Source organism: Centruroides vittatus, unplaced genomic scaffold (genome assembly GCF_030686945.1).
Source record: "Centruroides vittatus isolate TY-2023 unplaced genomic scaffold, ASM3068694v2 contig_559, whole genome shotgun sequence".
Lineage (NCBI taxonomy): Eukaryota > Metazoa > Arthropoda > Arachnida > Scorpiones > Buthidae > Centruroides > Centruroides vittatus.
In genome coordinates this window covers 277,137-290,924 of record NW_027122332.1, presented here as the reverse complement: position 1 = coordinate 290,924, position 13,788 = coordinate 277,137, and the positions used below count along the sequence as shown (strand labels likewise).

General features: G+C 29.3%; 1 protein-coding gene across 1 annotated transcript in view; it reads right to left on the bottom strand.

Annotated features, from left to right (window-relative positions):
* Positions 1–308: 308 nt before the first annotated feature.
* Positions 309–13,788, bottom strand: part of BBS1 (Bardet-Biedl syndrome 1) — a 30,415-nt gene continuing 16,935 nt past the window's right edge. The window contains exons 6-16 of the mRNA XM_067274680.1: positions 11,105–11,146; positions 10,941–11,013; positions 10,709–10,840; positions 5,454–5,560; positions 5,263–5,383; positions 1,641–1,869; positions 1,406–1,564; positions 1,203–1,336; positions 1,003–1,137; positions 841–927; positions 309–775 (exon numbers count right to left, since the gene is read on the bottom strand). Coding sequence (XP_067130781.1) covers positions 689–775; positions 841–927; positions 1,003–1,137; positions 1,203–1,336; positions 1,406–1,564; positions 1,641–1,869; positions 5,263–5,383; positions 5,454–5,560; positions 10,709–10,840; positions 10,941–11,013; positions 11,105–11,146 — 1,306 coding nt within the window. The 3' untranslated portion in view covers positions 309–688. The remainder of the gene's footprint in view (positions 776–840; positions 928–1,002; positions 1,138–1,202; positions 1,337–1,405; positions 1,565–1,640; positions 1,870–5,262; positions 5,384–5,453; positions 5,561–10,708; positions 10,841–10,940; positions 11,014–11,104; positions 11,147–13,788) is intronic.

The following is a 13,788-nucleotide window of genomic DNA, read 5'->3' as shown; positions in this document are numbered from 1 at the left end:
TAGTGGTAACTGCTATGTAAAGGTAACAAATTACCAAGTAATGAATTATGAGTTGATATTAGCACTACAATAGCTTGAAATCATTTAAGTAGATTAAATTCATTTTTAAAGTCTTCTTTTTGCATATATCTGTTTTAATTGTTAATAACTCTTTGTGAATACACTAATAGTGTTAATACATGCCTTAATGTGCATAAATAATACATATTGTGGTTGCGATGTGAGCACATCATCTTTAACCAGTTATAGCTACCTGAAAGTAAAGTAAAAGCAGTCTACTACTAACATGTAATCAACTGAAACATATCTTACCAATGTCATTTTTATTTTTATAACAGTTTAATTTACACTGTTGTTTTCCATCAGATGGCACAAATATTCTATTAACAATAATTCACACTGTGTAACTGATGATGAAGTCATTATAATAATTCAAATAAAACATTTAACTTAATTTTGATTTTTAACAGGTTTTGGTTGTAATTTCCCATCAATCCAATGTATGGCTTCGGACTGACACAGCATCATAGAAAAAATATTTGTGTAACAAACATGCTTTATATTTAGTACAATGTGTTAAAAAATAATTCTTAATTATTGTATAAGACTAAAAATGATTCAATATTTACAAATTATACATATGTGCAAAATGTGTGTTTATATCTGTGATTAAAAAAATATGAATACATCACATTGGATTTACTCCTTCACTGACAGGCATATTAATAATAGCCGTTATCAAAGGAGCACTTTTACCTTGTTTCACAACAAATACCTAAGAAAAAAATGAATATTAATATTCTCAAATTGGTTTTATTCAAATAAAAACAATAAACTCACTTTAATTATATCAGAAATATTCATCTCACTGCTACATTCTACTGACGTTGCAAATGAATAGCATAATCCAGGTGCCAAAAGAGGAACCTACAATTTAAAATAATGTCAAATTAAAACATTAAATTATTCAAGAAATGTATTTATTTGAAAAAAATTAATCACCGGGATATAAGTTTTCTCAATTTTATAAATACGAACATCACATTTAAATATTAGGTAGAGATTAATGGACGGTTTGCTATTTGAGGTGTTTTGTAATTCTAATCTGAGGCGAAACATGGGTCCTAATCCTTGGACCTAAAATAAATAAGCATTCATTAATACTTAAATAAAGCCTGCTGTGACTATAATGTATACTATACCTGAGCAGAAAGTCTGAGAAGGTCACTTGCATTATATGATACCGGATTAAGACTTGAAGTTAGAGCTTTAACATAAGCTCTTGCCGTAATGAGTCTCATTCGATACAGATCATGTTGAAATGCTCGATGCATTACTACATTCATCAAAGTTTAAATTTATATTATAAATATTTTTTAAGGAAAGAAATTACGATTTTTCTTACCAACAGACTGTTCTCTTTCTCTCATCGTTTGGTCTACAAACAATTTACTTTTTTTGGGAATGTTCAGCTTCATATTCTGAGCAGTTAAAACATTTTGAGGTAACTCTTGGGTCTCAAAAGTTGCTGTACGTTTCAATATTTTAATTATCAAAGCCCCAGCTATATAAAAAAATGAATCCGTTTAATAAAATATAAATATGTTCAATTCTTTTCCTAAATGAATTAAACATCATACATCTTGTAACCATAACTAAACTATTATCTTCACGACCAAAATGACCAAATTTGATGGCAGTCACAACACCTTCGGTTGCTAATACGTCAACTAGATATTTGTCTTGATAAAAATGAACTGTGCCATTGTTTAAAGCAACAGCAACTAAAGAAATGCCCATTTGATCTATGTGTAAACTTTCCATTGCAACAATACTTGATGGTAGTTTCAAAGACCAGAGACATTTTCCCTAAAAACAGAATAATATCAAACATTCAAATTTATAAATGAATATTAACAAGTTGAAGTTAAACTATTATTTAATTGATAAATGCTAAGAAGGATTGTTTAAAGTAAATTATAACTACAAATGATGAGTATATACAGTGGTGATATTCAGCGGGTTCGCACAGGTTCAGCCGAACCCGTTGTTAAAATTTTCAGTTTTCCGAACCTTGTTAAACACACGGAACATTTCTCAGTGGGTTTGTTTTTTTTTAAATATATTAAAATATACGTATTATACTCTGTAATACTACTAAACTAGGGCCTTATACCTCGTTTGCACCGAGCATTTCAATCTAGATTGTGAGCAAGGTCGGGGACTATGTCTTGGTGCGATCTCTCTGGACCGTTTCAATCTCAACCGAAACGAGGTTTAATCGCGATCGATTCAAGAGAGTTCTTGAAAGTAGATCCAGTCATAAGAGAGATCCCAGAATGTCACGCGCGTGAGATAATACAAGATGGCTGTGGAACACGTGTCGGGCTATGGACAGCGAAAGAAAAAGGATAATGTATCTCGAGAGATGATGACATCTGTCTATTACGAAGAGTGCCATTTCGCGGTGAAGAATTTCTCTGCCTAAAAAAAAAGAAAAAAAGGTCGACAGCACTAAAATACTATTGTTACCTGGTCTTCACCCAGGGCTCGTTACGTTCCAAATACGCCACTGATTGTTAGATATATTGCAAGAAAAGGTATTGTATTTATTTATATCTAAAACTTCCATTTTGTTTGTCGGTGATTGTCAGGGAAAAATTTTCTACTAGCGAACCCCTTGTTAAATCTTTCGAATATCACCACTGAGTATATACATAATATTGCCATACATATAATGAAATATAGACTTGATCTTTTCTTAAAAAGTTTTTTGTAATAGAAATTTTTTAAAATATATTTTATAAAGAACTTTCAAAATAATGAAAAATAATCATTGTAAAATTTAAGTTTGATCAGGTAACAGATAATGATATGTTTGGAAACATCAATTCTGAAATTAATTGTAACATTTCTACTGAAAATCTATTAGAATTCCTATAAACTATATTTAACATCTCTCTAAAACATGATTTTACTTACATGTCTAAGTCAAAAAGAATTTTGACAAACAATAAGCCACACTATGAAGAATTTATTGATTTGATATACAGAAACAGCTTAAAGAACCATACAATTTGATGATAGTATTAATTTACTCAATGAAACAAATAAAATTAAAGTATCACATTATTATGTTAGATCTTTATTTTATAACTATATTTATGGATACATAAACAGTTTTTTCTCATATCTATCAAAAAGAAAGGAAATTATTATTATGTTTTGGTAAAAAGTATGATTAAGCTAGGATTGAAGGATTCAATCTTAAAATACGTGGGTTGTTCAAAAAGTTCAAAAACTTTTTGAATAGTGCACCTCCGGTTGGATATTTTTTAATCCGCTTGAAGGTGTTGTGTCCACGAAAACCTTCTGAGTAACATGTTTCAAACCGTTTGTTGATATCCTGTTTTGGTGATTAGTTACGGCCGTTTATGTGAAGTGGTGTTCAGGGCATTTGGCGAAAAATCGGAACCACTGAAATGAGCTCTGAAGGAGCATTCTTGTTCTGTGAAATTCTGTGTGAAACTTGGGAAGTCCTTCCTGGAAACTTTTGAGTTAATTACCAAGACCTATGGTGAGGGTGGGTGAAACAACCCTGCAAAAAAAGCTCAACAAGTTCGCTCAAATGTTAAGGTGATGTTGACTGTTTTTTTCGATGCAAAGGGGTTGTGCATCATGAATACCTACAGTCAACGCAGCGTACTACCTAGATCAGGCATAAACAGCCTGAATTTTGGAGGAGTGGCGAGTGGTTTTTTTCACCACGACAATGTGCCAGCTCATTCGTCCCTCAGAACTCGTGAGTTTTTGGCCAAAAACAAAACCGCTGTGCTTTCCCACCCACCCTACTCACCTGACCTGGCCCCATGCGACTTTTTCCTGTTCCCCAAACTAAAAAACACGCTCAAAGGAAAAAGATTTGCACTATTCCAGAGATAGAAAAAAATCGACGGAGGAGCTTATGAGAATTCCGGAAGAAGCATTCCAGGACTGTTTCAAAAAGTGGAAACACAGTTGGGATAAGTGCATATGTTGGGGATGAGACTACTTTGAAGGGGACCCTGACAAATAAATTTTAAGTAAAGTATTTTTTTTGTAATAAATAAAGTTTGGGAATTTTTTGAACAACCCTTGTACGGATCCTATAAATGAATAAGGGTATAAATATATTGAAAAACTAAAAACTTTGTGTAATATCTTTACTTTTTTACATAACTTCTCATATGATTATTTATTTTTATGATAAATACAGAATACAGATTAGCATATTCATTGTTAGTTTATTTTTCACATCAAAGCCCTAGCTATACTTGCATTTCTATAACATTTTGTTATAACTGCTTATTTTTTTTTTATTTTATGACAAAATAATTGAAAAATCAGTTATCAATACTTTTACTTTAATTACCAGTTAATATATCTTACTTTTATATTTATCTTCTTTATCACAATTCTAATAATGAGAAAATCAAATACAAAACAGAATTTGAAGAAACACTCATAATTTATTTTGAGACTTATATTTATGTTTTGTTGTTGGAAATATTATGCTTATATTACATTATAATTTTCAAATAATTATTATTACTATTATTGTATTTATTCTTTCAGTTAGTTATTTCATTCCTATTTTACCTCCATGATTTATAATAATTATCATCACATTACATAATAATTCCTAAAATTTTATAATTTACTATACAAAACCAAGGTATTGAAATTAATTAAGCAACATTTAAGAAGGAAATTTCTTTGAAAATGACGACTACATTCTATTATTAATATTTCTAAAAGTTAACTTTTTCACTACTAATAATGTTAAGTTTAACTTTTACCTGATAATAAGTTTAATTATTACAATAACTTTTATATCATTAAAAATATTCACAAATTAGACGAAACTAAAAAATTGCCTTCCTATCTAGTCTTTGTTAACACCTCAGGAACACAATGGTTTTTACAGGTGGAGCTGACTTTTTATTATTTTTATATATTTTCAGGCTACTTATCTGTCTCGATATGCAAAAACATTAAACAGAATTTTTTAAATGATCTGACATATCGAGGCAGATAAGTAGCCTCAAATAAAAAGTCAACTCCACTTGTAAAAACCGTTGTGTTCCTGAGGTGTTAACAAAGACTAGATAGGAAGACAATTTTTTAATTTCTTCTAATTTGTGAATATTTTTAATGTTTATTACTGTCCTAGCCATTACATTACATGTATTAACCTTTATATCAGTTACATTTTAGTCTTACCTTTGTTGTATAACAATAAATATAATCATTCATACACCCAACAACAATATTGTTATTTACTTTTTGTAAGCCAATAACTTGGGAACTCAATTCTGCACATAATCTTCCTGTTTTATAACCTCTACAAATATTGATATAATTAATGAAATATGATATATATTTCTGACATGTACTTTAAAAAATTTAAATACCTTTTAAGAGTGTAAAGACACCCATTTCGACATGCAATTATAATACGGTATTCTACATCAAAAAGACCACTCACATTCAAAAATACTGGAATACTGGGAACAGTCATCTGAAATTTTAATTTTAAAATATATTTAAATTAATAATTTTTTGAAGATAAAAAATATGATTATTTATGTTTTTTGAAAAATCTTTAATAAATGTAAGATACAATATTTATTAGTTGAAGTAATTAAATATAATCGAATAATTCTAAACAGGGCTGTATAGTCATTTAAAAATTACTGACACTGATTTACCATGTGACTTTGACCAGGGGCAGACTTGTTACCAAAATAGGCCTGGGAATTCTGATGTCATCACATGATCTTAGAATAAAAACTTCAATAAATAGAGTTCTAATAAAGATAGAACATAGAAAAATTTTTATTCCAAAGCTAAAATATTTCTCTAAGTAATGACATAGTCAATATAAAAATATGTATTTGATAATTTTTACTTTCTCAGGCTGTTATATATAACAGAGGGAAAGTGTAGTAGTCAGTCAAAAAAATGACCCCCCAAAACTTTTACAGTTTTGGACTCAGGACACCTTGAAATGTTAAGAAAAGATTTGGGGTTTTTTTCCCTGTATGTATTATGTATGGATGTTAGAATGTGTGTCTGTGGCATGATTTTATCCTCCCTGTTTGAAGCTTAATAACTTCTGTGATTTTTGAATCAGAATCAGATGGCTTAACACAGGAGTTATTAAGCTTCAAAGTGGTTGAACTAAATTGTGCCCTCACACACATCCAGAGTCAGAATCTGTGGATTTTTGATGACTCTGACTCTGACTAAAACACCAAAACTCCATGACTCCAACTCCAACTCCACAGCCCTGATTCTAAACTGTAAATTAATAATCAACAAATAGCAATAAATTAATATTTCAATAGTTTTTTCCTATATTTTTTGTTTGCTCATCAAGTAATGATATCTCCATGTTAGGTACTGTAAGAGTATTAAGATTAGGATATCTAGGCACTAAGGCTAGATGCCCTAGCCTGCCTTAATGATTATATGAGGGTTATCCCAAAAGTAAGGTCTCCTATTTTTTTAAAATACAAAGAAACGTTTATTTTCAATAATGTTTACATCATTTTAAAGCTTGAACATTTATCTATTTTCTACATAATCGCTATATTGGTCGATGCATTTTTGTAGGCACTGTGGCAGTTTTCATATGCCCATGTCATACCATCTCGCCGCCATGTCACGGGACCCATCTTGCTCACACCTTTAGATATTACAACTTTTCCATTAAAATCGTATGAATGGTGCTTTGGGAAACTCCAAGAACCAAAATGCAGAGATCATTCATAGTGATTCGTTGATCTTCATTCATGGTTTGCTTAACCTTCACAATTGTCTCTTAGAAAATTGGCAGTCTCCCGCTTCTTTCTTTGATGTGAATTTCAGTACAATCAGCTGCAAACTCCCTACACCACTTGAGGACATTTTTAACATCTATGCACAACTTGCCATACACTTCCGTCAATTGGCAACGAATTTCAATCGGTTTAACATGACATGGCAGCAAGCTGGTATGACATGAGCATACAAAAATTGCCACAGCACTACAAAAATGCATTGACCAAAATGATGATTATGTAGAAAAATAGAGAAATGTTCAAGCTTTAAAATGATGTAAACAATATTAAAAATAAACATTTCTTTGTATTTTAAAAAAATAGGAGACCTTACTTTTGGGATTACCCTCATACTAAAAAAATAAATAAAAATTTCTTATCAGAGAATACCAATGAGAGATGAGAATTGATTTATTTAAGTTTTAGCTAAATAAAAATATATAGTAGGACTCATCATATGCAGATTTGCCACATGCAGTTTCAGATTTACACTATTGGTGATTTTAAAAAAAACTGTAATATAAAAATTGCAGCATTTTGCTCAGTCATGCTCGTTCTTGTTCCAGAAAAGCATTACTGTGACTCAATTCTTTGTTCTGCACTAAAGACTGGGATCTGCATCAATCTTTCTCAAGCATGCTGCCACATGGTGGGAAATTTCCCCAACAGCAGATAATTTAATTCCTGTGGAAAATTTAATCCCAGAGGAAAATTTGGCAATGATTTCTGATCTCAACCAGGGATATTTACTGATCTTGAGACTTTGCTTAAATCAAGAACTGTGTATTTCTTTTCAACAGTTATTTTTCCAAAGTGCCAGTCATTTAAAATTCCAATGATAAACAAATTATTAAAAGGAATTACTTTTACAATTAAAATTCTTTGTTTTGAGAAAAGGTTTTAATGAGATGAACCCTCATTAAATCCTCAGACCAATGTCCTGATCCTCACATACTTATATGGGGTCTTGGAATGTATTGGTCTGATATGGTGGGACCTTACTGTATTGAAAGATTAAATTTTAACATGAAAATTTATATAACATGGATACATAATATAAAAAAATGTATAATATGAAATGCAAATATAATACATATACTGATGTACTGTACAGGAATGATCAAAAAATAAGGATACAGTCTCATAGTTCCCAGTACATGCAAACGTGATTAATTAGAAGAATTGAGTATGTACACATATCAGTCTGAAATGACTGCAGCTATACCCAGATATATGCAGTCATTGGAATACTATAAATGCTTGGAAAGATGGTCACACAAGGAGGTTCAAGGTGTTACAGTACTTAAGTCTGATGTGAACAGTGATTCACAATAACCAACCAGGATTTCTTGTGAAAGGAACTGTTCTATTATACGATGGTGCTACTTTGAACAAATATCTCACAGATTTCTGAAAGAAAATGTATCATTTTTCTTTCGGAAAGTTTCAAAAATTTAGTGACAAGAATATCTACCTTAGAAAATAATAATAGTATTTTTCAAGGAAATATTTCTGATTTGAACCAAAAAATTGCCAACATAAAATTGGAACTATTAATTTCTCAGGATAAAATAAAAAATTTGGAGTTGGGTGGGATGCGTATCATCATCCATCTTACAGCTTGGATTAAGCAATTATCATCCTCTGAAGAAATATCTTCATGGATTCCAGTTTTAAACTGATGAAGATATGCAGCAGAAAGTATGTACATGACTTTGAGCACAAGATTCATAATTTTATGAAACAGACATTTTTAAGTTCATGAGGCATTGGGACAAATGTCTCCTAAACCAGGGTAATGACTATGAAAAATAGTGCATTAGATGTCCTTCAAGGTCTGTATCTTTAAAATCTGATAGTAAATGTTTTCCATTATTTATGTGCCTTGTATTCTTATTTTCTGATAATTTGTCATATATGATAATACTATATATACGTATATAGTAATATATCATTTATGATAAATGATATTAAAAGATGAAGCTAAAAAAATTAATACACAAATAGTAATAATATCAGTCGAATATGATATTATAATTTAAGTTTTTTAAATTTTTGTTAAATTTTTAATTATCATTGATTTCTGCTTTAATATCATTATCTTTTCTTGTTAGTTGCTAATCTTAGATTATTTTAGTATAATAATATGCAAAATCCATAAAATTTTATTAGTATAACAATTTTTAATCAAAAACAGCATGATGGTGTTTTCTTGTCTTTATATTTTCCCTGATATGGCTTTGATGTTTTTATTCCCAAAAATAAAATTCACAATAAAAGATTGATAATTTCAGGATATCTCAGAATCAAAATAAAAACAGACTATGCTCAGCAAATTAAAGGAAGAATGATTGCAGAAATTAGATAACCAGAGCTTGCAATTATTTTGAAAGAAAACATCAATCAATACTTAAAATTAGACTTTAATTGTATTGGTGACTGGTGACGTTTAGTCAGTAATATTTGAATTTTATCATGCATGTATGAATGTTTGTATGTATATCCAATACAGATATACTTATAAATTATTAAATGAACTCTAACATTTAATCATTTATTTTGGTAATGTATTAAAAATTTCTGGTTTAACAAGCTATCAAAATATGCATTTAAATATTTTTGAAAATAAAAGTTCAGTTTAATTTAATTTTCACAGATAAGCATGAAGTGGCAATCATAACTTGTACCTGAAGTAAAATCAATTTTTGCCACTTCTGCTTCCAGAGCAGTTGTCAATAGAGAACACTTCTAATGCTGGCAGTGCTATATGAACTACTTTTAAACAACTTTAGTACGTACATTTATGGAGTTTCACTATACTTGATTTATTATTTTCATTTTTATTTATTTATTTTTCCTTTTAAACATTTATGACTGCTCATTTTGCCACTTCTCTCAGTTTGTAGCTTGAGACAGTTACCTTGCCACCTCATCCATTGAGCTGGCCCTGCAAGCATATGTTACAAATAAATAAGATTTTTTTCATAATTAATATTATTTTCAGACAAACTGTTTCTAATAGCATGAAATCAAATATAATTCATTCTATTCAAAACAAACATCTGAGCAGATAATTTCTTGGATGAACTAAGTGGTTTATGATAAATCAGTTTGATATAAATCAAATTTTCATTTTCTATAATATAGCAATGAATCTAAATATATTTCCTGTTTAACTCCGAAAGCTTTCTTTTATTAGTTAATATGACACAATAGAAACTTATTATATACTGATCAACCATCAATTTTTCAGAATGCCTTCAATAAATTAACAGTTTTGTCAGATAACCAAATTGACATAATAAGAATTCAACAGTACATATTGGACCACTAATTATATGCCTTCCATGTCTCGAAAACACTACAGACAGCTCAAACTTAAGCATATATTAAATGCAAGCTTGTTATATTTGATACCATATTTTTCATAAGCCATAGTTGGGTTAAATTTAAGTAAAATTAATTAAAAATCACAAATAATACAGGGATCATTGACATATGCAATGTAACTAATACAAATGAATGCCTCTATATATGATGCAATCTATGATCATACAGTGAATAAGTCTGGCAATCATGGAAATATTAAATACCATTTCATAATTCCGTATAAATAAGAGACATTGAATCTTTGTGTCTGGAAAATCAATGAAAAAACCTATACTATAACTAAAAGCATTTGTATCAACACACCATCTGTTATTAAATAAATAAATTGTTTTATAAAAGTGAAAATATTTTGCAAATTATTTTGTAAATTTTTTATTTTTATTTTAATTATTTTGTAAAAATATTTTATAAATTAGACTAATTTATCAAAAATTAATTGAATATGAGAAACTTACTGCTGCTAATATGGTGAAGGCATCAGGCTCAAGAATATAAATATTTTTATTTTCTGTTCCCAGAACTAAACAACTAACAGCATTTTCTTCAGCCATTGATTTTTTCATAGTATTTAGACAAGTCACAACTGTCTGTAATTTAAATCTATTATATTATGATATTAATCATATTTAATCAAACTTATTTATATTCAACAAATATAGAGTAAAAAATTATAAATATATTATTTGCCTGTCTTTTCAAGGGAAACTGTTTATGAAGATGAGCAAATTCTTCCATTTCATCCTGATCTAACATCAAAAATCTGAAAATTTAAATAGAATTAGTAAAATTCTTAATTAACTAATTTTTATTATACTATGTGATACAATTTTATTTTTAAGATTAAATTTTACCTCTGTGATCTTGCAGTTAAGTTTGATTCTCCAATTTCTGTTCTATAATTTAAAATATTTTAAATTTTTAATTTTTTTGTTTTCTTCATTTATATTTAATAAAACAATAAATATTTAAACATTTATTGGATTTTAAACTATTCCATTCATACTTATCTAATCAATTTTTTTCATATTAACAAACATTTTTCAAATTAAAGACAGAATTAGTATATGAGTAAAAGTATTTGGAATTGGTTAGTTTTCTATAGTTCAACATGTAATTCTAGTAAGATAAACTTTAGAGATTAAAATATTTTTCTTTCATATTTATAAAATATATGACAAATATATTAAAATTTCTCTTCATATATATTATTCAGCAACCATTTAATAGAGTAATTGCTATCACATTTGTTTAGAAACAAAAGTGTACTCAATATATACAAACAAAATACAGTCAAACCTGTTTTTATGCGGGGGATAGGGACCGCATTAAAAAAAATCTCACGAAACTTCACGAATGGCTGTAAAAAATAGTTTTCGCAACACAATTAAAAAATATTTTTTTTATGCGGTCAACAGGGACCGCATAAAAAAAGTCTCACATAGAAAATAACTCAAAACCGTACGAAATAGAATTTATTGACAACAGATGTCAGCACTTGACTGCATCGTCTGGTCTATCGTCTGTTTTACATATTTTTGTCCAGGTGGTGTTTTGTTGACTTAAAAAGTAAATTATTTCATTTTTCGCATATTCATGCAATAATATTACTATAATAAGTGCATTTATGCTATAATAAGTTTATTTAGCTATAATAAGTCAACGTAAGACATGACGAATCGCACGAGACTAGTCGCCAACTATACCGCACAAATTAAAAATTCGCATTAAAAAAATCGCACAAATAAAAATCGCACATAAAAAGAGCGCATAAAAACAGGTTTGACTGTATTGAATATAGTAAATTGATAACAAAAGAATAGGAATAATTTCTTAGTGATGTAGTTTAAAAATCAGACATCATCTCATTTATTCATATTGTTGGCCACCAAAAAACATTTATTTATAGCAAATTAGAAAATATCAAATGTCTTCAACTGTTTTTGCACTTGTTATCAAGATATTATCACATTCATTATCAGAATACAAAATATTTCAAATAAAATTTTACGAATTAAAGTAGGAACATCTGTTTCCTCCTATAAATGATCACCAAAAATTGATAGTGAATGAAAAAGATGGTCAAAAATATTTTAGTATAACAAAGTGAAAATCTACTCCTGAGAAATAAATCAATCTAGATACATTTTTTGTGTTTGCATTAATTTCTTTCTTCAGATCAAAACTATTTTTAAAAAATTACTTTTTAAAGTTAAACATTTTAACTGTTTAAATAACTAAAATTATTATTATCTAGATTTATCTGATTATCTTTTAAAATCTTTTTTTTTCTGTCTGATAGATGATATAAATATTTCTGTGAAGATTATAAATACACACTGCACCTATAACCAATATCCAGCAAGAAGAAATTACAAGAAATCTAACGTTTTCAACCATATTTAACAGGTATTGTCAGGCTAGTTGACCTTTGAAGTTCAAATGCACCTGTTAAAACAAACAGTTCAAGCCAAAAAGTTACTAGAAATAGGCGATTGTCATCCACATGTTAAAAGAGGGGGTGATGTGAGAGAGAGAGAAGAGGAGGAGAGAATTGTAAAATTAAACTTTGAAGATCAACCTCCATGCAGGGGAGGAGTATACATCTCTAAAGTTGATAGCCACATTTTTTTCTTCTGGCTTTGTAAATTTCTAATTGTTCTAAATATCTAAGCCATTCTTTATGGGAGGTGCTATGTAGGAGGCATGCTCAGTTGAAATGTACAGTACATCTATGTATATCGTTTGCATTAATCAGTACATACGTAAAAATAAATACGAGGGTCATTCTAAAAGTAAAGAACGTTTGTCTCTCTAGATATTTTTATTTAAGATAATGAAACAAAACTTATTTTACAACACACATGATACCTTAGCTATTTTTCTGCGTAGTCTCCATACAAATTTAAACATTTGTCATAGTGTATCACCAGCTTTTCTATGCCTTCTGCACACTCAGTTACCACCAAGTTCTTGAACCAGTCATTAACGGCCTCTTTCAGTTTGTTGTCACTTCCATAGTGATTCCCAATCAAAAAAGTCTTCAATTTGGAAAAAGATGGTAATCACTCCGAGCCAAGTCCTGGCTCGAAGTCCAGCAACATGCAGATGTGCGTTATTGCTACTGTGTTGACGAAGAACTTGCTTGTTCAGTTTAAGTGTGAAGTTTTTGAACATTTTCCTTATAGCCAGGACTTGGCTTGAAGTGATTACCATCTTTTTTCCAAATTGAAGACTTTTTTGATTGGGAATCACTATGGAAGTGACAACTGAAAGAGGCCATTAATGACTGGTTCAAGAACTTGGCAGTAACTGAAGTGTGCAGAAGACATAGAAAAGCTGGTGATATGCTATGACAAATATTTAGATTTGTATGGAAACTACACAGAAAAATAGCTAAGGTATCATGTGTGTTGTAAAATAAGTTTTGTTTCATTATCTTAAATAAAAATATCTAGAGAGACAAACGTTCTTTACTTTTAGAATGACCCTTGTAATTATTTCTAATTTTAAAAATTTTGATTATTGTTTTTACATC